Below are 27,128 nucleotides of genomic sequence, written 5' to 3' on the forward strand. Positions count from 1 at the left end.
GGTTCTTCCGGAACTTTGACTTGACCCACAACCCTCTCTTTGTCACACTCTCAGTACTGGAGGTCATTGCTCTCAGCTTGGACTGGTGGATGGACTCCAGGCATCTGACCCAAGGGATGCCATTCCTTCCCGCTCCTCCATCCAGGGTTCTCACCACAGATGCCTCTCTCCTAGTTGGAGAGTACATTGTGGCCCTCTTCAAGCACAAGGTCACTGGTCCTCCAAGGAAACACTGTACCATATAGATTTCTTGGAGCTGTTGGCACTTTGGAAAACTCTCTGCGCCTTTGAACCGTACCTCCGACACCGGCACATCCAGTTCCTCACGGACAACACCACAGTTCTCTGGTACCTAAACAAGCAAGGTAGAACACACTCTTCCCGCCTCCTTCCTCTCACTCTACACCCTTACAACTGGGTCGTTGCCAAGGGCATTCGCTTGACCGCTCTCCATATAGCAGGACAAGACAACCTGTTGGCAGACTCTCTCAGCCACTTCTTCTGGTGCTCCCATGAATGGCAGCTGACCAAGACACTCCTGCAACTAATTTTCAACCAGTGGGGCTGACCAGAGATCGACCTCTTCACAATTGCAGCGAACACAGCCTGCGGACAATTCTGCCATGGATCACTCGGCGATGCCTTTTTCCTAGAATGGAAGGATCGCCTATTCTACCTTTTCCCTCCATTCCCACTCCTCACGAGGGTGATCTCCAAAATCAGACATGATGCCACGAACTGCATCCTGATTGCCCCTTGGCGGCCCAGACAACCCTGGTTCATGATGCTGTTGAATGTAGTGCATGGATGCCTCCTACCGCTATCGCGGATAGACGTGATTTCCCTGGACCAGGCAGGATCCTTCACCCTGATCTCCACACCCTGAACCTCACAGTGCGGAGGATCCAACCACTCACCGCTTTCCCCCACTGATTCTACTGACAGTGCAGGATGTACTTGATGCAGCGAGGAAACCATCCACACTCCGCTTGTACTCAGCAAAATGGGCTTCATTTGTTTGGTTCATGACCTACAACAACTGTAACTCTAATGACTGTTGTCTAGTGGACATTTTGTTTTTCCTCAAACAACTTTTCAGCAGGGGCCTGAAGTACTCCTCCGTCAGGGCGTATGCTTCACCGATTTCTGCTATGAGGGGCAACATTGGCGCGTGCTCCATATTCAGCCACCCCTTATGCAAGCAATTCCTGCAAGGACTCAGCAACTTGGGTCCTCTAGTGACAGACTTCGTTCCTCAGTGGGACCTAACCCTGGTGCTTAACACCTTCACAGGGGTACCATTTGAACCGCTTGCTACAGTGGACTTGAGGCTGCTGTCTTGGAAGGTTGCCTTCCTGACAGCCAGTACGACATCGAGGGGAGCAAGCGAACTCTCCGCGTTGCGAATAGACTCACCTTACACTGTATTTCACAAGGAAAAGGTGATCTTGCAGCCAGACTTAGCATTCTTCCTGAAGGTGGTCATGGACTTCCATCTTAATCAACCGATCGTGCTCCCTGCCTTCTTTCCATCCCCAACTTCTGATTTGGAATGATGGCTACACTCTCTAGATGTCAGGAGAGCACTGGCCTTCTATAAGTCACGGACCGAGCCTTTCTGCAACTCACAATGGCTCTTCCTATGGTATGGGGAACCCAATAAAGGCTCTCCAGTCTCCTCTCAGAGGCTGGCATCCTGGATCGTACACACCGTTCAACTGGCGTACAAGGTCGCCGGGAAACCCCCACCGACTTGAATCGAAGTGTACTCGACAAGGGGAGTGTCAACTTCTACTGCCTTTGCAAGAGAGGCTCCCATCATAGACTTGTGTAAAGCGGCCACCTGTTCTAAGCCTTCTACCTTTATTAAGCACTACAGATTGGACGTCCCAGCTCGCGGGCTGTGCCTTTGGCAGGCCTGTGCTTTCGTCAGTACTACATTGAGACACCGACCCACTAGCTTGTTACTCGCCCATATGTGTGATGCACAGAGACCACGAAGAAGAAAGTCAGGTTGCTTACCTGTAACTGTAGTTCTTCGAGTGGTCATCGGTGCATTCACACAACCCTCCCACCGTCCCCACTTCGGTGTCAACTGGACTGTTGGTACTGAGGTGTTCTTCTCCTTGGTCTGGGACTACTTGAGGTCTCAAGGAACTCTTGGGGCCGGAACCCTTGCTATATATGGCAGAGACGGTGGGGGAGGGGTTCCCGCCCCCAAAACTATGCAGCTTGGAAGTTTCCCGAATGAGTCTCCGTGCAGGCACAGAGCCCATATGTGTGACTGCACAGATGACCACTTGAAGAACTACAGTTACAGGTAAGCAACCTGACTTTCTTACAGTACGTCTTAAATATTTTGTTAATTTTTGTAAGAAGCCATTTTTGTGCATGTGGAAAAAGTGCTGATCATTAAACCGCACTTTGGCACCCACAGTGAATTGTTTTCCAATGAACTCCTCCCTGAGGCTGCAATCCTACTTTATTTATTTATTTATTTATTTCCCATACCGCCCAATAGCTAAAGCTCTATACTCACTTACCAGGGAGTAAGCCCCACTGAACCCAATTGGACTTACTCCTTTTTAGACATGTATAGAACTGAGCTGTATGGCTCCAACGCTGTGCACAGTTACTTGGGAGTAAGCCCCGTGAACCCAATACGACTTCAGAGTACACGTGTGGAAGGGCACAATCCTATGCATGTTTAGGCCAACAACAACAAAAGCACTGCTGGCTGGGGAATGCCAGGAATTGTGTGTGGGGGGTTTTTCTGACTAAACATGCATAGGATCCCGCCTAAAGATTGTGCTGTATGCCCGCAATCCTGTGCACACTTACTTGGAGTAAGCCCCGCTGAACTCAACGGGACTGACTTCTGAGCCCACCTGCATAGGCTTGCGCTGTTAACCACCCCTCCTCAGCCAGCTCAGCTACATAGCAGCGCCCTTCCCATTGGCTCCTTCAGTCACTGCCAGTAATAATTAGGCCGAGTTGGCGTCCGTTGGGACAAACGTCTCCTCTTCCTTTTTCCCTCCCCCGCTAACGAATCTCCAACTCTCCGCGCCGCCCACACGTTAAAACGGCGCGGCGGGGAGGGGAAGAAGGGAGGTGGCGGCACGAGGGGTGGGGGTGGGAGGAGAAGAGAAGAGAACCTTCTCACCTCTCCTCGTGCTGCGCCGCTAGGTACGTCCCGATTGGCCGGCGGCGGCCGTCAATCTGAGAAAAGCACAACACCAAATAGCCGGCGCAGACTCGGAAGCGCCCGACTGAAAGTGGCGCGCGCGCGCTCCCCGCGTCCCGGCCGTCCACCTTCACGCAGTTGTGAGAGGGCGTGGGTGTGGGCGGCGGCAGCGACAAGTGAGCGGGGCCGCGTTGTTCCTTCACACCGTTTTCTCTACTGCGAAGGAGTCGTCTCCTTTCCAGTTGGTAGGAGCCTGCCCGGCGACTCTTGGGTAGATGTTATATATATATATATATATTTGCGCCTACACGTTGTGGTAAACGATACATCTCATACTATTTTCGCCAGTGCCGAGTTCCGTCCCTTTGAATGGGTGGGTGGTAAATTGGACCTCCCTCGCTCCGCGTAATTTCGGCCTTCCCACCGCCCCCCGGAAAGGCAGAAGCTAAAAGTCAGTCAGTCCCCAAATGCGGGCCCTGAGGGAGGGAAGAGATGGAAGAAGGAGCCCTTCCACCTACTGTTCTGTTGCCGGACCCTTCTCGCAATTCGCGCGAGCTGTTCAAATCGGCGTGCCAAGTTCGAATTCTTTCCAAAGCAGCCCATAAAACGACTTTTTTGCTGTTGTTTTGGTTTTTGGAACTGTCGCAGGGGTGGTGGTGGTGGGAACAAACAGCCATACCAAGAAGCGCCCGAATTTAAAACGCACCCCCTCTGGGCGTAATGGAGGAGAGAAATAAAAAGGGGCCCATTGTGGAGGCGGAGGAAGAGCGGTTGGGGAAGCCGGGGAGGTTAACTGAGGGACTCGGGGGCGCTGAAGAAAGCGGGTGGCGTTGGATGGGGAAGGAAGAAAGAAGTGGCGACAGCCTGAGTGGCGAATATGAAAAAAGAGGGGTGGAAAAGGTGGAGATGTGAGCTTAAAATGAATGGACTGTGGCAGCTCTGGGGGGTGCCTAGGGCCCTCCTCGTGTCGGGTGAAGAAGCTACTCTCGGTGGTGCCTCCCATCTTACCAAGGAGTATTCCGAGTAAAAGGGAGTGAGGCCCAATGCTTAACCCCCCCCCCCAATACTCTGGGGTCTGGAAGGGTACAAAATGTAAAGTTATTAAGTGGTCCTCATGCCCAGTGACAAAACTTGACTTTTGAAAATACAGTTTTGGGACTGCACCTCAGAGAGCTCTGGTTCAAATTAGACCTCCCCCTTTCCTGAAATACTCACATGGGATAGTAGATGGGGATGGGATATGGGAGTTCATTGGTGAGTTCATTCAACTCACTTCTATAAAGTCTGCCGTCTTGGGCACTCAGATTGTGGGATTGTGCTTTCAGGCATATTTTTATGAACTTTATATGCCTTTTATTTACTTACAATATCTACATACCACTCCGTATCTGGAACAGTTTTTGGAGCGATGAACACAAAAGATAAAACAGTAAAAGAATAAAAAGATTAAAACACCACATTAAAATTATACTTACTTAAATTTCAGTATAATTTTAATTTATATTTAAAATTATACTTAAATTATACTTACATTAAAATTTGGGATGTTGCCATCTTGAACTGTTTCTTTGGGCAGGTACAGGGTATGTTTCCTTTAGAAAAGGAGTGCTACTTTGCTTGTCTGGGGACTATCTGGGTGTACTGTGGAAACTGGTAGTGCTGCAACGATGGCAAGCAGACATTTGATGGAGGGTGCTTCCAAATGAGGCTTTTATAATGCAATCACTCTGCCTTATCCGTGGAATGTTATAGGGGATTCATATGTTGTGTTCCATTTGTAACTCTTGTGTTTCCACCACTTCTTCCTCATGTTTTCTTTTCATAAGAAATCCATTAAGGAGGGAATGACAGAATAGCTGTACAATGCCTTACTGATTGGTAGTGCTAGGAGAAATCTGTCTAGAAACACTTTGTGTTGAGAGGCTGGAGCTCTACTTGCTTTCTGTCTCACTTGTTTAGTCACTGGAAGAGCAGCACATGTGCATGCAGTTTCACAGAAAGCACCCTGCAAAATGACAGCAACAACCTCTAGGATCTACTTACTAAGGGGTGGGTCTCTATATGGCAGTACTGAATGGGTTGATATTCAGCAGGACATACAGTCTGCACAAAGTATTTGCAATGTACTACAAATGCAGCCCTCCCCCCTGTGAAGTTGCTTTGGTGTATGTGTGCACTATGAGTATGAACGCCCAATGTGCACTAACAAAAAATGACTTTGCTAGTTTTTTTTTCTTGCTTTGCATTCTCCAGTTCTGGTTAGAATTGTAAGATTCTGGCAAGGTGGCAACTCTTATTTGCAATACGTTCCAAAGAATTCTGTCAAGAGTTTACCAAAGCTTGTTCTATTCTCATTATTTTATCTAAAACATTTATATACCAACCTTCATTCTGTTTGGATTCCGGGGTGGTGTACATCCAGACTTAGCAGCTGTAGGAATGATAATTATATTATACTTGGAAAATGCCTTTAATTGGTGAGCTATATGTGTTTCTGTAGTGGTTGAGCCTGTGTATTACCAGGGTTTCTTGGAGTTGTGCTTCGTGTTCACAAAGCCTTATTGTGCCTGTGTTACTCTTGTTACTGTTAGGGGCCAAGTTACTCTTTGGCAATTGGGGAGGGTACATTTTGGAGGGTGAAGGAACTTCCCTAAGCGCAGTGTCTCCTCCCCCCCCCGCCCCAGAGTAGAAGCTGAAAACGTGCTCCCTGTAGATGATCTCAGTGTCTTGTGTGAGGGAAAGGTTTATTTCAGCTGTGTTCTATATTGTCGCTATTGGTCGGTGGAAAGACTACTGAAAATACATGTTTATATACATAGATTTGCAAAGATATGGATTGTTGTGGATTGTTTTGGTTTGTGTATCTTAAAGTTTCTCTTTTGCTTTAAGGGTCATGATATTCCTGCAAAAGCCATGTTTGTTCACATTTCTGCCCTGTTCAGTGTGATTAATTTGAATATCAAAAGGGGTCTGTGCAAGCTTCTCATATCTGGGGGAAAGGTGTCTGGATTGACAAGATGTGGGGATGTAAGGTGAAGACATGAGTTAGTTCCCCCTCACCTGCATGTTGTTTTGATGTAAAAGTTAGATCCCACCTAACCACTTCATGTGAATAAGGGTGCAATCCTTTGGCTGCTAGTCAGTGGCTAGACAGCCATAGGATAGGTCAGTTCCCTTCACTCCTTCTTGCGCTGCCTTGTAGGCAGTGCGGAACGGCCCTGTACTCTGCACTCAGAAGAAGAGCACAGAGCAGCAAAAACGGGGCATTCCTGGGGGTGTGTTGGAGCGGGAAAGTTGGAGATTCCGGTATGACAGATCCTACATGTCATCCGGCTGCTGCTTCCCATGCTCCAATGTCACATGGCTAGACAGTCAAAATCGGTGTCTAGCTGTAAATGCAGGGTGGCAGAAGTGCAGAAGGGATGGTCTCCTCTGCGCTTCTCCTGCCCTGCATTGGATAGGCAATCGCCTCCAAGTTCAGAGGCGACTTCCTATCCCGATAGGATTGTGCCCTTAGTGGATTAAAAACATGGCTACTGCCATCATGTCTAGCGTGAGCCTAAGTAAACCTATGCAGAGTGGGACTTGAGCAATAAGTTTAATTGCTGTTCTGTGCTCTGTAGAGTTGGGCTGAATATAAAGTTAATAAATTCTAGTACCCAGTATTTATTTGATTTTTTTTTTCACATTCTCACTCACAGGTTTTCACCCTGTCAGGTTTGTTGGAGTGGATGACTGAGGCAGAGCAGAATTTGCGCACCCACTGTACTGAGAATTTTATTTTAAAATTGTTCCTAAAGGCACACAGTGTACAAGTTACCGAAAAGTAGAACCCTGTGTTGTAAGTTTCCATCATGATTCTTTCCGAAATATAGAGGGCAATGCATCAGTACTGAATTTTCCTTTCTCTGGTATTCTGAATCTTTTCCAGTTTGTGAGTTCTGAAATACACATTGTCTAGATAAATGAGTGTAATATTAGCTGCTTTGAAATGCTATATTCCCATGGACAATTTCAAACACCTGAAGGTGAAGAATGTCTTACTAGAAGCAAGATTAAAATTATAAATATAGTAGAGCAATGCAACATTGCAGTTCTTCTGGCTTTTTGGATGTGTGGAGAACTGCTTCACTGGCAGAGAGAAGCATTGCTGGTGATGATAGAAAATGTATGCTATGGAGGCCCCCTGTGTGGCCATAGAAAGCTCTGTGGGCATAAACCTACTGCAAGTGGTAGGCCCCCAAACAGGGTGTTCTGGGGGCAGGTCAGAGGCAGCCATGGATTCATTTGTATGTTCCCCTGAGATGCCCCAGGATTGGGCTTCTCAATTACAACAGCCTCATCCTGGCATAGTTAATCTCCCCCCCCCCCCAATTGGGAAAAAAAAGAAAGGAAAGGTTCCTTCTGTGCAAGCACCAAGTCATTGCTGACTCCTAGAGGGACGCCACTTTTGCTGGCATTTTCATGGCAGACTATAGCGGGGTGGTTTGCCATTGCCTTCCCCAGTTGTGACTACCTTTTATTTAGTAAATTTATTTAATAAAGCTGGGTACTCATTTTACCGACCTTGGAAGGATGGAAGGTTGAATCGACCTGATCTGGCTACCTGGGACCCAGCTTATGCTGGGATCGAACTCAGGTCGTAGGGAGAGTTTTGGTTGCAATACTGCCGCCTACCACTCTGCGCCACATGAGGCTCTTAACCAATTGGGGTAAAACATAAAAAAAAAAAACACTGGTGAAAACTGCCCCCCTTGCACCCTGGCCAGTGAAAGCTAGCAAGTCTTTGGAAGTGATGGATTATCTACCATTCACTTGTCCCTCACCAAAGGTTCTGTTAAAAGTCAAGCAATTTGTGCTGGAAATTGTTTTTCAAAAAATTGTTTCTCAAAATGTACTGTTTCATATACTTAACTAGCATAATGAATGTATATAATACCAGTCAAATCAAGCAGTTTCATTGCAAGTTTTCAGGTGGCTATTCCTAGGAAGTATGCAAGTATAAATATAAGTGGATAGGGTTTTATCAAACTGAAACCCTATTTGGGTTTGATAAAATTGACTTTGTTAGGTTTTCAGTATCTTAATTTTTCCTGGCTCTGGAAAGTGCCTGCTATTGAGTTACTGTGTCTTAAAATATCTAAATATCTCAATAAGAATAATTTTCCAGTTAAACTTTGAATTTGTTTGAATATGACATTTTACACCACACTAAGTGCATTTTATTGGATGCTCTTTTTGGTCAAATATTTTACTCCAAATACAGTTGGCAAATGTGTTGAATCCAGACTTAGCAGTCAATAAACAGGAGGGCTCCTTGTGTCTGTTGAAGCCTTTTGATCCAGCATAGGGAGAGATCCCACTGATGGAAGTAGGGAAGAGGCTGTTTTCTTTGATTTTCCCATGCAGTCTTCCAACTGTTCAGAGGGTCCTCTAGCCCCTTGGAGCAGATTTTCAGAGGGGGGAAGGGGCAATTGGCAAAAATGGTCTCTCCCCCTTTCACTGGAGTACTCCTGCCATTGGGATCCAAGTCTGGATCCAAGCCATTAATTTCTTTTGGGAGATATTTATATAGCACGTAAAATTAACAAGGTGCATTATTTTAGTTTTATTTAATAAATATAAGACAGTTTCCTAAATTTAGGGCATAAGAAAAAAGTTCTGGAAAACCCTCATCGCTGTTAAAACCTGTGTTAGTCTTATGCGAGAGATGTATATAGATTGTTTCTGCATCAATGTACTATAATCAAAGATGCATCCAGATCATTAAAAACATAGGGCGGAAGGTGCATCAGGCTATCAGTAGGTGCTCAAATCAGTGTCATTTAAATTTGTTTCATATTTCACCAGTCATTGATTTGAATATGAGCACAGAATTATGGGATGCTAAGCTTAGAAAAGTCTTTAACTTACTGGGAAATGTGTTACATTTGAATTAAGAATAGAAATGGATTTGTAATCTAATAATTGTTAGTAACCCAGAAACTTTCAACAATATTATACTTGATTTCTGTTAAATTATTCTATCTTATTTTCAATGCAGATCTGCCAGATGAGAATTAAAATCTGTAGAATTACTGAGTCCATTTAATAGTTTAAGCATTTGTAAGAGCATGCACTTCATTGCTCATGCACATTTATGTAATATTGAATGTGCACTATTAAATCTAATGCGAACAGCTTAAATAATTTTAATTTTTAGTTTGACTACAATACAAACTGGCAATCTATTTCTTTTGGGAATTCATTTTGTTGTTGTTGTTCTGTCGTTAAATCATGTCCGACTCTTCGTTACCCCATGGACCATAGCACGCCAGGCCTTCCTGTCCTCGGCTCTCTCCCGGAGTGTGCTCAAGTTCATATTCATTGCATCAGTGATGCTATCTAGCCATCTCATCCTCTGCCGTCCCCTTCTCCTTTTGCCTTCAGTCTTTCCCAGCATCAGGGTCTTTCCAGAGAGTTTTCTCTTCGCATGAGGTGGCCAAAATATTTGAGCTTCAGCTTCAGTATCTGTCCTTCCAATGAGCACTCAGGGTTGATTTCCTTTAGGATGGACTGATTGGACCTCCTTGCAGTCCAGGGGACTCATAAGAGTCTTCTCCAGCACCACAGTTCGAAAGCATCAATTCTTCGGCGCTCAGCCTTCCTTATACTCCAGCTCTCACAGCCATACATCACTACTGGGAAAACCATAGCTTTGATTAGACGGACCTTTGTCAGCAAGGTGATGTCTCTGCTTCTTACTATGCTGTCTAGGTTTGCCATAGCTTTCTTCCCCAGGAGCAAGCGTCTTTTAATTTCATGGCTACAGTCACCGTCTGCGGTGATCTTGGAGCCCAAGAAAGTAAAATCTGTCACTGCTTCCATTTCTTCCCCTTCTATATGCCAGGAAGTGATGGGGCCAGATGCCATGATCTTAGCTTTGTTAATGTTGAGTTTCAAACCAGCTTTTGCACTCTCTACTTTCACCCTCAACAAGAGGCTCTTGAGATCCTCTTCGCTTTCTGCCATTAGGGTGGTATTGTCTGCGTATCTGAGGTTGTTGATAATTCTCCCGGCAATCTTAATTCTGACCTGTGATTCATCCAACCTGGTGTTTCTCATGATGTACTCTGCATATAAGTTAAATAAGCAGGGCGACAATATACAGCTTTGTCGTACTCCTTTCCCAATTTTGAACCAATCGGTTGTTCCATGTCTGGTTCTTACTGTTGCTTCTTGACCCTTTTACAGGTTTCTCAGGAGACAGGTAAGGTGGTCTGGTACTCCCATCTCTTTCAGAATTTGCCACAGTTTGTTGTGATCCACACAATCAAAGGCTTTAGCATAGTCAATGAAGCAGAAATAGACATTTTTCTGGCATTCTCTTGCTTTCTCCATGATGCAGCGAATGTTGGCGATTTGATCTCTAGTTCCTCTGCGTCTTCGAAACCCCACTTGTACTTCTGGTAGTTCTCGGTTCACATACTGCTGAAGCCTGGCTTGTAGGATTTTGAGCAAAACCTTGCTGGCATGTGATATGAGCGCAATTGTGTGGTAGTTTGAATACTCTTTGGCGTTGCCCTTCTTTGGAATTGGAATGTAAACTGACCTTTTCCAGTCTTGTGGCCACTGTTGAGTGTTCCAGATTTGTTGGACTTCACTCTCTAGGATGTCCGGCTCAAGTTCAGTGACCGCACTATCATGGCTATCAGGGACATTAAAATCTTTCCTGTATAGTTCTTCTGTGTATTCTTTCCACCTCTTCTTAATCTCATCTGCTACTGTCAGGTCCCTGCCTTCTTTGTCCTTTATCATGCCCGTCTTTGCACAAAACGTTCCCTTGAGATCTCCGATTTTCTTGAAGAGATCTCTAGTCTTTCCCATTCTATTGTTTTCCTCGATTTCTTTGCATTGTTCATTTAAGAAGGCCTTCTTGTCTCTCCTTGCTATTCTCTGGAACTCTGCATTCAGTTGGATATATCTTCCCCTTTCTCCCTTGCTTTTCGCTTCCCTTCTTTCCTTAGCTACTTGTTAAGCCTCCTCAGAAAGCCACTTGGCTTTCTTGCATTTCTTTTTCTTTGGGATGGATTTCGTTGCTGCCTCCTGAACAATGTTACGGACCTCCGTCCATAGTTCCTCAGGCACTCTGTCTATCAGGTCTAATCCCTTAAATCTGTTCCTCACCTCCACTGTATATTCATAAGAGATATGATTTAGGTCATACCTGAATGGTTTCGTGGTTTTCCCTACCTTCTTCAATTTAAGCCGAAATTTTGCAATAAGAAGCTTATGATCTGAGCCACAGTCAGCTCCAGGTCTTGTTTTTACTGACTGTATAGAGCTTCTCCATCTTTGGCTGCAAAGGACATAATCAATCTGATTTCGATATTGACCATCTGGTGATGTCCATGGACACCTTCCGACCTGAGGGGCTCATCTTCCAGCGTCATATCTTTTAGCCTTGTGATACGTTCCATGGGGTTTTCTTGGCAAGAATACTGGAGCGGGTTGCCATTTCCTTCTCCAGTGGACCACATTTTGTCAGAACTCTCCACCATGACCTGTCTGTCTTGGGTGGCCCTGCACGGCATAGCTTATGGCTTCACTGAGTTACGCAAGCCCCTTCGCCACAACAAGGCAGTGATCCATGAAGGGGTGGGAATCCATGGATAGAGTCTTAAATAAACCATATAGTTTATGTACTAAGATGTATATTACATAAATCAATATTTAACTTAAAACTTGATTTGTGAAGCTTTTGCTAGATATATCATGAATTTTCTGGGATATGAGGTTATTTTTACATGTAAATACGTGATTTTTACAGTAGATCTTTATATAAGGAGTCACAGGGTGCAGTTTCTATATGAAGTAGAAAATAAACATTTGTGTTCCCTGTCTAAGTAACATTATTAATATATATCATTTTCCTGAAGACACTACAGCAATGAATGAAGAACACACAGATGTAACGAATGGTTGCAGCAAAGTTAGAACTGGTACTCAGAATGAAGCTGCCTTATTGGCTCTTATGGAAAAGACTGGCTACAACATGGTTCAAGAAAATGGACAACGAAAATTTGGTGGACCTCCACCAGGTAAGAAAGTAAACTGTAAATATCAGTCTGACTTCTGCTTCTTGTGTTTTTAATTCTTGTGGCTGGGGGATTTAACCCCCCCCTCACAAAAATACTTAATACATGCATCAAAATTGACTGGGAGCTCTGTAGGAAGTATTCCAAAGTAAGAGGTTGGATTTCGTTGTGCTAAACTTTATACTTCTTATCAGCCTGACCTATCCCAGCTGAAGATTTAAACTGATATATTCCAGGTGAAGCCAGTTGGACTTAATCCATGATCTGGACAATGTATATTTAGAAATAAGCTCAATTGAAATCAGTGGGTCTTTGCTTAAATGTAAGTCATGTTAATTATTTTTATTTGAAAAATACAGGCCAGGGTCTAGTCAGGGAGATAGAACTGTTAAGACTATATAAATATATAAATGCCACTGGCAAACTGGATTATTTTATTCAATCTATGGGTCTGTCTTCACGAGCAATTTAGCGCGAAGTTAAAGCAGTCTGAATTCCTTCACGACAGATGACATTGTCACAAATATGCTGCCAACCAGCTGCTTCTCTCCTGAACAGCTGCATTTTCTGAAACTCCTTTTAGTCCGACTTTGTTTACTGAGAGCAGCCCCCTGGCGGTTCTACCACAGTGTGCCATGTCCCCCCACATTAAATCCTGGGTGTGCCTCTGTGACCTGGCAGTGGTCAAGGGAATGGAATGTTCCATTCCCTCTTGTTTTCCAAATCATAATAGTTTTTCCCATTGAGAAAATCCCCAGGAGCACAGCAGCGACCCCTCACATTACCGCAGTAGTGGGGAAATTCATTCACTTTAGGTAGCCTGCTTTTAATGTTTTAACATATCTCCCCCCCCCCGCTTTTTTGTTCATGTTTACTCAGCGGTAAGAAACCCCCGCAGTGAAAGGGTTAAAGACTGACTTTTGTAATGCCCTAAAACACGCTTTTGCTTTTCTGATACTCTCTTGCTATTACGAAGCAATAACTCCGGGGCAGAGTGTTGGAATAGGGCAACACTGAGGGGCTGAGTTGCTCTCAGGGGGGCCATCAGATGCTGCACTTGAGTACCAGGGATTTGGGCTTTGTCAGGAAAATCTGCACGCATGGGGAAAATGAGTTGCTCTCCATTCATAATAATGTAGTAGCAAGGGGGCGCTTGGACAGGAGCAGGAAATAAGCCTCTTTCATTGGTTGAGCAGTCCCTGCCAGTTTGATAAGGTTCAGTTCTACTCCCCCCACCACACCTAGAAGTACGTTCCTTTCAAGAGCTGTGTGACCCCTGAAAACCAGATTTTAAAGGTATGGTACACTTGGCTTATTTTGCTTTGTGTTTCCCTGGCAGAGCAAACCGGATTCTGTGAAAATCCGGGTAATACTCCAACGCACTTTTCATGCCGTTGTCATGAAGATCCCCCCCATATAATTTGTAGGAGACGGCAACTTAGAAAATTCCTGATTTCTTTTAAAGCAAGATTTTAGTGACAGTGATATGATGTATATCATAATTCTTACTGCCAAAGTATCTTGTCACAGTATTTGCAATAACGTGTTGCTGAACAATTTTTTTAAGGTTGGGAAGGTCCGCCACCCCCCCGAGGCTGTGAAGTTTTTGTAGGAAAAATTCCCCGGGATATGTATGAGGATGAATTAGTTCCTGTTTTTGAAAGAGCTGGGAAAATTTATGAATTCAGACTGATGATGGAATTTAGTGGTGAGAATCGTGGATATGCTTTTGTAATGTATACAACCAAAGAAGAAGCTCAACTTGCCATTAGGATCCTTAATAATTATGAGATTCGTCCTGGAAAATTTATTGGTGTTTGTGTAAGTTTGGATAACTGCAGACTATTTATTGGAGCTATTCCAAAAGAAAAGAAGAAAGAGGAGATCTTAGATGAAATGAAAAAAGTCACCGAAGGTGTAGTAGATGTTATTGTGTATCCAAGTGCAACAGACAAGACAAAGAATCGTGGTTTTGCTTTCGTGGAATATGAATCGCACAGAGCTGCAGCTATGGCAAGGAGAAAATTAATTCCTGGTAAATCTTTTTTTGTCATATAAAGTTTAATCGCATTCTTGTTGAGCACCTCAGTCCTAGATCTGTGCTTTGTTAATTGTCAAACTAGATGTGGCAGATACTTGGGCTCCAATCACGTAGAAAGCTGGGAGTTGTGGGTACAATTTTAAGAGCAAAACGGGCAGATGATTGAAGTGCTAAATAATACCTTGCTGTTGCTGATACTGCAGCTCCTCTCCCCAAGAGGAGAGACCTATTTACTCTTAAAATACCCCCCCATTTTCTAACAAATTGAATGAGATCTGGTTTTAAATATGTTGATGTGCTGCTATCATGTCTAGTGCTGTCCTAACATACTCAAGTGAGAAATGAAAGTGTTTAGTCTTGCCAAATAAATAACGGTGCAATCCTCTTGGATCCACCCTTGGTTGGAGGCTTACAAATATCCAATGCAGAGCAGGAGGTGCCTCACGCTTCCTGCACTGCATTTTAGCTAGACAGAGGCTTTGGGGAGGGAAGGAGGCTGGGGCAGCCATAGGATTTCTGAGTGACTGCCACCCCAGTCTCCTCTCTGACCTGGGAAAGCCTTTTCCCCATCTCTGTGCTCTGTTTTCCAAGTGCAGAGATGTAGCTGATGCGGTTCTGTCTGTGCCGGCTATGAGGGGGTGGGGAGTGTGGTTTCCTAGCTCTGAGGTCAGAGCCAGGAAATCAAACGATCCTATGTCCCCAGACACTGTCTAGGGAACATAGGATTATTCCCTAAGTGGAGTTGTGGTACTTCATGCGTAGCTGAGGGTTGATTTTGATTTCCTTTTGATGAGGCACAGTAATCACAAATTGTCATACTGTGTGGTGAACCACTTATTTATTTCAATATATAGCGAACCCAACACTGACTGACTTCAGCATGTTAAAGTGCTGCTTGTAAGACAAAACTAAGGCTAATGATAGATACCATTCTTATTTTGGCAGCCATTTAACCTGAACAGAGGTTGGTTATATCTTCTGCCCTGTTCAGTTTTAAAGTTGTTTTATTAATTGTTTTTGAGGACTTTTTAGATTATTTTTAATTCAAGCTTTGGGTGTGTGTTTGGAAATAGCACAGCCAGACAAAACTATTTCTATAAATAAAATAGGTATGGAAACTAATGAACATTGTTACATTTTCTTTTATAGGAACATTCCAGTTATGGGGCCATACTATTCAGGTAGATTGGGCAGACCCAGAAAAAGAAGTTGATGAAGAAACAATGCAGAGAGTCAAAGTATTATATGTTAGAAACTTGATGATCTCAACTACAGAAGAAACAATTAAGGCTGAATTTAACAAATTTAAGCCTGGGGCTGTTGAGCGTGTAAAGAAACTTCGTGATTATGCTTTTGTTCATTTTTTCAACCGAGATGATGCAGTTGCTGCTATGTCGGTTATGAATGGGAAATGTATTGATGGAGCTAGCATTGAGGTAACACTGGCCAAGCCAGTAAACAAAGAAAGCACTTGGAGACAGCATCTTAATGGTCAAATTAGTCCCAGTTCTGAAAATCTTCTAGTCTTCACAAACAAAGAAGATGGTCATCAGAAATCACTAGCAAAGCCAGCAAGTCTTCCAATTCGTCTTAATGGGCAGCACAGTCCAAGTCCTCCTGAAATTGAAAGGTGTACTTACCCATTTTTCCCAGGAACAAAGCTTACTCCAATTAGTATGTACTCATTAAAATCTACTCACTTTAGTTCTGCAGCAATGCAGTTAGATTATTATTGCAACAAAAATAACTGGGCACCACCAGAATATTACTTGTATTCAACTACAAGTCAAGATGGAAAGGTATTGCTAGTATATAAGATTGTTATTCCTTCTGTTGCAAATGGATCTCAGAGTTATTTTATGCCTGACAAACTCTGCACAACAGTAGAAGATGCAAAAGAATTAGCAGCACAGTTTGCACTGCTACACTTGGGTAAGTTGTTTACACTTTGAATGTAATTAATGTTACTCTGATTCTTTTCATTATTTCAGCACAATCCATTGAAACCAAATAAGTCTGTATTATTGGCCCTAGTGCTTTGTAGGCAACTTCTGTAGAAATATCTGCTTTTTAGACTTCAGAGACACCTTCCAATATTTTCTCCATACAGTAAGGTGTAGAGACTTTGCCCTGTTCATTTCAGGATGTACCTGTCAGGTTTTCACTTCTTTAAAGTATCAAGCCACAGCATGTTAGAGCAGAGGAATATATTTAATCCCCAGTGCAAATATGTTTTGGGGAACTTGCTTATTTTCTAAGTTGCTTTCGAAAGGTTGTTTCGTTGCCCATGACCACCCATGGGTTCTTTGCCTTTAAGTCCTTTAACATTTAAAGATTAAGATTCCTAATTTCATTGAAAAGGCAGTGGCAGTTAGTTTGCATTTAAGTAGCACCTTTCCCTGTGTACGGGAATGTTTGTCTCTTTGCAAAAGAATGTGTAGGGGAACAAAAACATTATTAGAAAGAATACTACAGTAAAGATGCTTGAGATATGTGTAGATGTTCAACTTATTTTTTCCTGAGGGCTGTGGGAGGAATGCACTGCACTTAAGAGATGTGGTGTTTGCAAAACAAAACTTGAAACAACTTTTAATTAAGCCTTGTAAATTAAGACCACAAAAGTTACTAGCTTGCAACAATGTTTACTTGCCTGCTGGGGTTAGCTGAGGAGTGGGGAGAGCTCTCCCCCTCTGGCAGAAGCCCACTGCATATCTATGCTGAGTCTGGAGAGGGGGGTGTACCTGCTCCAGCAGCCCACTGAATTCCTTGCTGGGCACAAAAGAGGGAACGTTCTGTCCCTCCTTTGCCGTCTCACTCACATGATTGAATTCCGAGCGCTTACCTGCAATCAGTTTCTTGTCACCTATGGCTACCAGACAAGTGCTTAAATACATTGCTGTTTTAAATTTTATTGCAGTTCTGTACTGATGCATTTATTTAGAAAACGTTATGCAAGGATGGGGAACTTGCAGCCCTCAGCCTGATTTCATGCATTTCTCAAGCTAATTTCAAAAGCCCTCTGCATGCAATCAGTTCAGACATCTATTCAGAGCAATCTGTCCCTTACTTGGCAGCCTGCTGGGCAGGAAGCAGGGGATCAAAAAAAGGGGGTGGCAGAAATAGAATGGGATGACCCCTCCCCCGCATACACACAAACACTTTTACTCTGACCCTGCCCACCACTGGCTTCAACCCCAGTCAGGATGTGGCTCACCAACAGATTACTTGCAAGGCAATGTGCCCTCAACAGAAAAAAGGCTGCTCACCCCTGCTTTATATCTTGCCTTTCTACTTTGTCCAAGGCTGCATACATCATTACATCAATAGATACCTTTTAAAAAGCAAGTTAAAAACAGCAACAGAATAACATTTTTCAACAGGATAGGTTGAGAACCTCTGCACTGCAGGAATAAAAGATTAAGCAGCCATTGCAACAGAGCTAGTCCAAACTGGGTTTTGTATGCATAGATGGCATTGAGATACTTAGCCTGTTTTCTTCCTAGTGACATCTTGGGATGAACTTTAGGGGAGTGTGTTAGAATTGGCAGGGTAGGGATGGCATTTTGTTTTCCAACCAGTTCACCTTGCCTCAGCTACTTCTCCCTTTTGGTCCAAAATATCAGGAAAGCTTTACCCGTGTTCCAGCAAGCCCCTGTAATTTATCTAATTTTTTTATTTAAAAACACAACCAAAATAAAACCCATATTATCTCTTAGTGTGTTGGATAGTGTAATTGGAGATTTTTGACGTGAGTAGACTCCTGCTTAACACCCAGGCATCCATATGTGTGTATGTGTATATTTTCTAAAGAAAGTCACATTTCACATAGCATTAAAACATGAAAGGAAGAAAATATTTCAGAACTAAGCAGCAAGATAACAGAAAAAAGGTAAGATTCCTCAAGTAAATGCCTTTCTACACTTCTGGCAAATACAAAAACCAAACAGGGCCCACCAAAGTTACGCAGTTCCAAGACTCTCTTGCAGAGAGTTTCAAATTGGAGTCAGCTACATCTTATTTAGACTCTGGTTGTTCCAAGCAAACATGTAGTTCACTTAGCATCATGAAGAGAGACTCATTGGCTGTGTTTGGATGATTGTGGGGGAGAAAGAAGCCATCATGGTTTTTTCCCTGCGCCCGTGATTTGCAAAATTAACCTGCGGTACAGCGTGGGTTGCCATGTCATCTGAACCAAGCACACGGCGGAACACGGATGGCTTCTTACATACCCCACAACTTGTACTGCAAGCCATGGGTAGTGGAGTTGGTAAGAAGCCTGTGCTGGATTCGGGCGACACAGTAATCCCCACTGCATCACAGGTAGTTATGCAAATCGCGTTCACATGAGCTGGGGCAGGGGAAGAACCCATGATGGGTTCTTCCGCCCCCGCAATTGTCCGAACCTGACCATTATGTAGAGAGAGGGAGAACTGAATGTGTTTAGACACTGGAGTCCCATCTTTTTACAGGGAAATAGTCACTTTTGGCAAAATGGGTTTACTCCTTTGGTGACAAGAACCAAATAATAGTTGACAAAACTTCAGAGGCTGCCTGTGCAGGTCCCTGTGGGTTCCCTAACCTTCCCAGTTCCTCCTGTGCTATTCCTGCTACCATGAGAAGAGTAATCCCCGCACATCCTGTTCTGAGCAAAATCAGGTTCCTGACAGCCTAACAAACAGCTGCAGGGAAACCGGGCCTGCGGGAATATCTGTGTGCATGCTTGCACATCCATATCTGCAACACCTAATAGGTGATGGGGATGGGGGCTGTTACATCACTTCCATTAGTCAGGCCTTGTCCGGAAGTGTTGTGTGTTGTCTATATTACTGTCTTAGAGCGCCCCCCATCCCAGTTTCCAATTTGAAATGTTAATTGTGTTGCTGGACAGCGCTTCCTCATGCAGATGTAACCTCATCCATGTTTTGCCTGTTCCTTATTGGCTTTTCACAAGTTCTTATTTTTAAGCAGGGATGGTTAACATTTACAGCCCTGTGGGCTGCATGTGGTGTTAGCTATGCAGCTGGGGACCATGTTTACGTACACAGTTATTGGTGCACATGAAGAATATTGATAGCTATAATAAAAATGGGAGTCTTTCCTGAGTTAATCCTGCCTCAGAGAAAATGTGGAAGTATATTGGGGAATGAAACGGTGAATAGTCTCCATGTGCCTGTGTACTGAAGATTAGTACACAGTAATAACTATACCATTCCCTGAAAACCAAACCAGGTCTTCAGTTCATGTATGAAGGTATTTTTCTTTCTTTCTGACAATTATGTCCTGAACTAAAACAAATTGCAGTCAGATCATGTTTACAATCACTGAGACTTTTTCTGTCTAAACATGCATATGATTGTGCCCTTAATTATAACTCGGGAATTGTCCCCCACTTAATGCATTACCATCATTCACAAGTTATGCTTTTCTTGATTTTAAGTATCCCCACATTTCCTCTAACTGGTATAGGAATAGTTGCTCCTCGACTTGCTTATCCTGAATGTTGGCTTATAGTTTATGATTAGATTTGGATGCATGCATCCCACAGGTATGCTTGTAGCACATCATACTGCAGTTTACTCTTCTGTCCAGTGAAACTGACAGGGTTGGGACAAATCCTTAGTTTATTTGTGAATGCATGTGTATTGCTGTGCACACTACCACTGGTGATTGTACTTGACTTGGGGGGGGGGGGAGAATTTTCAACTCCCTGTGTTATAGCAGCAGGGAAGAGGTGGATGGGTGAAGTTTGAAATAAGTAAGGCTTTCTCCAGACTGTCAGTTTCACAGAAGAGCTGAAAAGGGGGGCAGTGAATGAAATTTCACCATACTTCCATACAAAGAGGAGATGTTAATATTTGAAAAAGCCATTCCCAAATATGTACAACTCTGTGTAAAAAAAAAAAAAGGTGGATGGAAGATTGAAAATGAACTTAGGCAAACAACACAGGAAGGTTGAAATGTGATACCAGAAGGAGCATTTATAATCAATCTAAAATCATAATGCAAGTGCATTTAAAACTGCATTTGTCTTTCACAAATGCACACCAAAGCAGGGAAGGGTTCAGAAGTGCTTTATGTGGCACATATGAAACCTGTCGTACACCAAAATACAAATGGAGATTAATTCATACGAATGTAAGAATGTCTTGTTGGATCAGACCAAGGTCCAGTTAGTTCAGCATTGTGGTCAAACGGTGGTCAGCCAGATGCACTTAGAAATTTCTTATGCAAAATATCCTTCCTCAGTTTGTTCCAAGCTCCTGTTACTCATACTCTCTTTAGCATGGAGTTCTCATGTAGGTAATAGCTGTTGATAAACTTATACTATGTGAGTTTGTCCAAATCCCCCTCTAAAGCTATTGGAGCTAGTGCCCTGTTGCAGCAATTAATTATATAAAGTTAATTATGCACTGTATGAAGTCATGCTTTGTTTAGTTCCCTTGTCCTGGAGCTACTGCTGATTTCATTCTTACAAACTGGACTACTATGATGTGCTTCAACAACTGTAACAATTGGTTCCTTTGATGCTATAAAATTTGGCTTTTTCCTTTTTTTTGTCTTCACCATCAACTTTTCTTCAAAGATGAATAATATCAAGTAAATCCCCCTGCCCATGATAAAGTTATATCCTTCAAGTATTTGATATACACACATGAAGAGTGACATATGTTGTTTTGAGGAAGAGGTAGCAGTTTCTGTGTTTCTGCTTATATTAAAAAGTATTTCACATACACTGGTCAGCTCTGGCAATTATGAGTTCATTTCGCATGGTACTAAATCACAATCACTTAGGCGATGCAAATACAAAATCTTGTTGTAATAACCTGAGAAATTAGCTTTTTTTGTTCCACTTCACATTGCACCGCTAATTTTTTTCTCAATGGCTTGAATCCAATGATGTCCTTCCACTAGTGGAATGAAAAGCTGCTGGTGGAAGGGATTTTTCCTCCTCTCTGCAGTCCCTATGCCCCCCTCCCAATATCTGCTCTGGAGATAGGGGGATCCTCCAGAGCAGATTTTGGGGCGCCCATGGGGGCAATGAGAGGACATGGAGTCCTGTCACATGAGTAGTGGTTTGCTTGCATGATTCTGGATTTAAGTCAATATGCTATTTCAGTGCACATTGGGCGGTATCCTATACTGCCTCCATGCTAGCAGAAAGGACTGCTAGTTCAACACAAACTAGTAGTTCCTGAAAAAACGTGAAACAAATGGCAATACTAATTTCTGGAATGGGGCAGGTCAGCGGAGCTCACAGGAGAGAGTTCTGCTGTCCTGCCGTGTTCTGGAAATAAGTGTTTTTGCTAGTTTCTATACTTATTTTAGGAACTGAGCTTGTTGCACTAGTGGACTGTTTTCCTAGTGCAACAGAACTAGTGAAGGCACAGCAGCAGTATAAGATACTGCCCCTAATTTTTCTGTCCTTCTTCCATATAATTTACTTGCACATTTTCTTTCTACATTTATGTCCTGGCTGTAGAACTGGCTTCTGGAAGAAGCACTTGGGTAAATAATGTGGTCCTTAATTTATATGGTCTTCATGACAATTTCACTACTTGATCATTGTTTTCTGAATAAAATGTTGACTGCTTACTGAGACCTTTAGTTTGTTTTGCAAATCTCTTTGCTAATTTTAGTGTATTAAAGAAATTGTTAGTTTACACAAAGAACTAAAAGTTGATTGAGACCTAGAAAAGGAGAGAACTGGCCTAATTATCTTCATTTATACTGGAGAGCAGAAGGTTAATTGTTCATATTTAAAAAGAAGTTTTATTCTGTGATCCCGGTTTGCGGTGATTCTACGTAGAGATGAAATGTTCAGTACCCCTGGTAATTGTGTCTTTGTTTCTGCTTTGTACGTATGACTTTGAGATCCGCACATTCTTACATTCTAAGCTTGCATATTTGTGGAGGTGTATTTTGCAATGCCAGTAAAACATATTATTGCAAAATGAGTTTTGTGGTGATTGGTGATTAAGCTATTTGTACCCTTTTTCTTAGGCGGTGTGTTGGCACAGCATGGGTTGGTATTGTTAATAATTTGAGTGTGTGCAAGAGAAATACCCTCTCCTCAGTTAGAACCAAGCAGTTACATATACATAAAAAACTGAAATGCATATGGAATGCTGCAGCTAAGTCAGTCCCAGAATTCCATACACTTTTGTTAGGGTTAACATCATCTTGAAGATTGTTACATTCTGTCTCCACTGCTTGCAGAAAGGGTACATAACCTCCCCAGCCTGGACCTGTGTAGAAAATTTTGGCGAAAGTAAACAGGTAAGTAATTTGAGATAAAAATGGATCAAATTCATGCTTGGTTAAAGTCCTGGAATTTCCTTGGGAATGAAATTGACATTTGCAGATAATTAGTCACCCTTGCCAAGATCATGCCACTTTTACTTTGAACATTGCTTATAATTTCAGGATTTGATCACAAAATATTAAAACCTTAACACTCTCCATACTAAGACTGTTGATATTTAACTAGTGGCAAAAATATTTTTTGAAAATATTTATAGAATTATACTGTGTTTTACTTTTCAAATTATTGTTGGAAAATGGGTGCAAGGAATTCATATAAGAAAAATGTGTGTGGTTCTTACATCAGCCCCCTCTACCTTTACTCTGCCAACTAAGATCCCCATAAATTGTGTATAAACCCTTGGAGATACTGGGAAGTATCCTATACTGTCACTGCACTAACAGAACAGATGACTAATGCAGCTGAAACAATTGGAAACAAGTAGCAGTGCTAGTTTCTGGAATAGGCCAGGTCAGCAGAGCTCACTGAAGGGAGCTCTGTTGCCTGTACCATTCTGGAAATTATCATTTCCACTCATTTCAGGAATTGCTATTTCCTGTTGCGCATGTTTCCCATTTTGCTGGAGCAACAGAACTAGTGGAGGTGCAGTGGCAGTAAAAGATACTGCCCACTGTTTCCTGTGTGTCCCCCCCCTCCACCCACTGGTTTTAAGTATCTTCTGTATTCCCTCTGCCATTAATATTGAACAATGTTGATTTTTTTTTAATTGCCTATTCAAGTGTAAAGAGCATGATTTAAGCATCAGGAAATCCTTTTTTGTAGATGAGTATACTTAATTTTGCTTCCTGTCTTCCTGTCTGTCAGCTTATTTTCAGTTCTTCTGCTCAATTTTTCTTTCTGCATTATGCTACACATTCTGCTTTTACGCTTCTAGATTAAACATCTTAATGGTCTTGCTCATATCTATTTTTGCTTTCTCTTCTCCTTGGTCTCTCAGTTCATAAAATGCTTCTCTTATTAAAACACTGATCTTGGTGCTATTTCTCATCTATGTGAATTCTTTCTGTTCCTTATGCATAGAATTTTCCCATTAAATGTCTGGCAGCCTTCCCTTCTCAGAAATTATTAGTCTTTTATCAGTGTTTTCTTCTTGATCATGTTTTGTTTTGATTACTTTGGTTTTTTTCTTAGGTTTAGGTTAATTATTATAGGTTTTATTGTATCTCTTTTTGTTTCTTGTCATGCCCAGCAAATGCAATTTTTACATACCCTATAAGTCTCCTCTATTTTTGTTTCATGGTCTTTTCTAGATTGAATGGAAATCTATGCATATTCATGTATAGAACCTAGTATTTTGCTGGTGCTTCTATAGGTATTAAATTATGATGACCATGATATAATCCCTGTGTTCTGGTTAATTAAGCTGGTTTGAATGCATATATCCTGTTTTACTTGGGCTGTGGATAGAAATGCAGATTAAATTATTTCTAAAAAAATGTTTTTCAGATTCCTTTCTTGTCCAGAGTAGCTGTGTTAGTCTATTGTAGCAAAAACTGAGGTCTTTATGGCACCTTAAAAGACTAACACTTTTATTATGACATCCATGTTTCATGAACTAGGTATTCTAATGTTGCCTGGAGTTTATCTACCATTTATCTCCCTTTTGGCTGGATATTTATTTACATAATATCATACTTCACAGTTCATAGTTGCAAAGCTGTTGAAGTATAGCATTTAGAGTGCCCTAATAATAGTTATGTGTTTATTTTTATTCACCATTATGTATCTCAGCTAATGTGCTGTGATGGCTGTAACTAGGAGGGAGGCCTCATCCTATTCCTTTTATAGTTTTTAGAAAATAATATATTTTATTTAGACTGCATTACCTTGGAAGGCAAGCCTGAGTGTTGGGGAAATTATAATTTTATGTTGGTCAGTTGTAAAAAGTTTAGTTTTGTACTAAGCTGTAAAGAAGATCAAGGTCCACATGCTAAGAAACGATATATAAACATATTTTTAAACTGTTCTACTTTTAAAAGCTCATCTTAGTTCTAAAAGTAGTTATTGAAGTATTTGCACAGTAGCAATAATGTGTAAGTTGCTAGGAGTGATGGGATTGCACACAGGAGTGTGGTCTTTACATATTAGCTAAATGATATGATTAATAAATACTGCCACTTCCTTTTTCTCTGAGACTGATTTGTCTCTTAATTTACACATCGAGTCTTAAAGGCAAAGATTAAAAAAATTGTTAAAGCCTTATTTTTTTGAAACCAGTTACTTAAAAAGCTTTATTGTGGCAGAAAGATAAATCTGATTAGTTTCTGCAAATGTAAAGATGCAACTGAGATCTTTAAATGAGAAGAGACCTCTTGTTTTATTAAACTAGTTAAGGAGGGCCTAGCTAAATATTATAACTACGTGTAATGAAATACCAATGGCTACCTTTATAGGAAAAAGTTGTTTTTAAAGGAGACAAGTTGGAGCAGAAAAGTATAATAGATGGTAGTGCTTAATGTTTATTTGCATCTCCATTCTACATCTCTCCTCCCCACTACCTGCTCCAAACGGATATTTACTGTCCCAAATGTACATTTTGAAACTTTCAGGAGGAAAAGCTGTGTGATATTTCGGCATGGAGGACAGAGGAAAGGTTGTCCCATCTTCTCCACCCCTCCAAGCAGCTTTTTTTTTTTTTAAGCCATCAGGCTGTACATATAATGTTTAGTTAGTGTCCAATATCTGTAGCTAGTAGAAGCAAGGTATTCCTGTGGTATATCTTAATCATTCTCTTCTTCATTGCTCTCAATCCCTTTGAAATTTATAGGTCATTATCTAAGTAAAGGTCAAAGTTAAAAAGCTCCATGTAGTAGCCATGCACATTGCTTCTTCCCCTGCCATGTTGTGCATGTGCTGGGCAAGGTGCAGTGCTGTTCCATACTACTGGATGGCACCACAAAGTCATCAGTTCTACCCATTGTGGCATCTGGGGATCCAGCCGGATTTCCACCTGGCAGCCTATTTGTGCAGGGAGCATGAATAAGTGCATGTATGGCCCTGTTATACTTAGTGCTTTACATAAGGGGTTAGAACGCAAAGTAGTTCATCACCCTATGTGGCCTGTACTTTAATTCCACTGTTGCGGAGTAGCAAGGGTTTGGAATGAGGGGTGAGTAGGCTGGATGCACTCATGCATTGTAAATGCCTGGTTACCTAGTCTCCATTTGGAGAGGGTAGTGCGGTAGCCATTGTATGACTTAATTTTTTAAAAATAAATTAAATGTATTCTCTGTGTACACATGCAAACTAAACTTCATGTAATTTTTTTACAGACTACAATTTCCGCCGAAGTTCAATAAATAACATTTCCCCTGTTAGTGCTACTCTTTCTTCTGGAACTACCAGTGTGCTACCATATACATCAAGACCTTATTCTTACCCAAGCTACCCCTTGTCACCATCAGTTCCACTTGCTAATAGCAACCATGTTGGACAGCGTCTGTATATCCCCAATCAGGCCTCATTCTTTTGAGGAAAAGAAAAAGCTGGATAAAAATAGTATATATTTATTTTAAAATTAGAATGTAGTTTTAGTTTTAATTGGGCCCACACAATTGGTTTTCGTGAGTTAAGTATATACATTTTACAGATTGCTCATACATTTACTGAATTTGCGTGAAGATATAGCTCCAAATGTGTTTTCACAAGGCAAGAATGTGGCATAGTATTTTATGACTGCTTGTCTAATTTTTTAAAAAAACAACCAAACTTTAACTCCAAATTCAACTCCAAATGAATAACCTATATACTATTGTGGTCCTTGTAAATCACTTTGCATATTTTAGTTGCATGATAAATATTTGTTTTATTAATATAACATTCTTTTTTGTTCATTTTTCCACTGTTTACATTGTTAAGCTTTATTTGTTAAATGTACTGTTCTATTTACATGTTGTCATGTTTTTAATGTTCTTATCATGTGTTTAATTCCATACTTGAATGCAGACATTTTGACATTAAATTTTTGCTGTATAAAATATTAGTGAGATTTGTCTTTAATACTTAAAGTAGGTGTTATTAAGTTAAGATCAAAGTTTATCATTTTTTTACTGTGGTAATGAGCTAATTAAATAATCAGCCAATTAAAATGTGTATATTACAAAACTCTGTATGAAACTATAGGCAAATAATACCCAGTTAATTAGTTCCTGGAGTTGAATGAGAATTGACTCCTGTAGTCTGTCGGTTGCATGATGTACCCCTGGAAGAATCATGTGGGTAGGATGAAAGACATAGTTCTTTCGTGCTGTCATTGTCCTCCCTGGGAGCTGAGCAATGTTTGTGTGGGAGGGAATCATATTATTTGGCTGAATTGCATGGTTCCTCCTTTCAGACATTAGCATAGTATAGGACCAGACCAAAAAAAGCAACTGCAATGTTGCTTAGGTAGCATCATAATAGTCTTAAGTCATTGCTAGTAAAAAAGAGACAAAGGGTAGTATCCAATAGGGGCCATGTGCATGCGGCTGGGCACTGGTCTGTGCATGGCTGTGATTGTAGCAC

At 41.8% G+C, this 27,128-nt stretch overlaps 1 protein-coding gene across 17 annotated transcripts; it reads left to right on the forward strand.

The window, feature by feature from the left end:
• The first annotated feature begins 3,099 nt into the window (after window positions 1-3,099).
• On the forward strand, window positions 3,100-26,709 carry RBM46 (RNA binding motif protein 46). 17 transcript variants are annotated; one of them, XM_084856331.1, is made up of 8 exons: window positions 3,625-3,760; window positions 6,074-6,216; window positions 6,886-7,025; window positions 12,103-12,264; window positions 13,829-14,296; window positions 15,452-16,234; window positions 22,520-22,579; window positions 25,898-26,709. In XM_084856331.1, exons 4-7 carry the CDS (start codon window positions 12,114-12,116, stop codon window positions 22,573-22,575), a joined length of 1,458 nt encoding a protein of 485 aa, XP_084712457.1. In that variant the 5' UTR covers window positions 3,625-3,760; window positions 6,074-6,216; window positions 6,886-7,025; window positions 12,103-12,113; the 3' UTR covers window positions 22,576-22,579; window positions 25,898-26,709. The 17 variants fall into 17 exon arrangements, with proteins under 17 accessions (XP_084712459.1, XP_084712450.1, XP_084712461.1 ...); XM_084856333.1 differs by lacking the exons at window positions 3,625-3,760; window positions 6,074-6,216 and adding an exon at window positions 3,100-3,186; XM_084856334.1 differs by lacking the exons at window positions 3,625-3,760; window positions 6,074-6,216 and adding an exon at window positions 3,252-3,557.
• The last annotated feature ends 419 nt before the right edge of the window (window positions 26,710-27,128 follow it).

This window comes from Heloderma suspectum, chromosome 5 (assembly GCF_057233095.1).
Source record: "Heloderma suspectum isolate Gila_16-S chromosome 5, 16-S_ref, whole genome shotgun sequence".
NCBI classification, from domain to species: Eukaryota; Metazoa; Chordata; class Lepidosauria; order Squamata; family Helodermatidae; genus Heloderma; species Heloderma suspectum.

Excerpts from the sequence above, each read along its gene's own strand:
- RBM46 (XM_084856324.1), top strand. The coding sequence starts at position 12,114 with ATGAATGAAGAACACACAGATGTAACGAATGGTTGCAGCAAAGTTAGA. Across the intron at positions 14,297-15,451 it reads AAGGAGAAAATTAATTCCTG|GAACATTCCAGTTATGGGGC; the intron begins GTAAATCTTTTT and ends TTTCTTTTATAG. Across the intron at positions 16,235-25,897 it reads GTTTGCACTGCTACACTTGG|ACTACAATTTCCGCCGAAGT; the intron begins GTAAGTTGTTTA and ends ATTTTTTTACAG.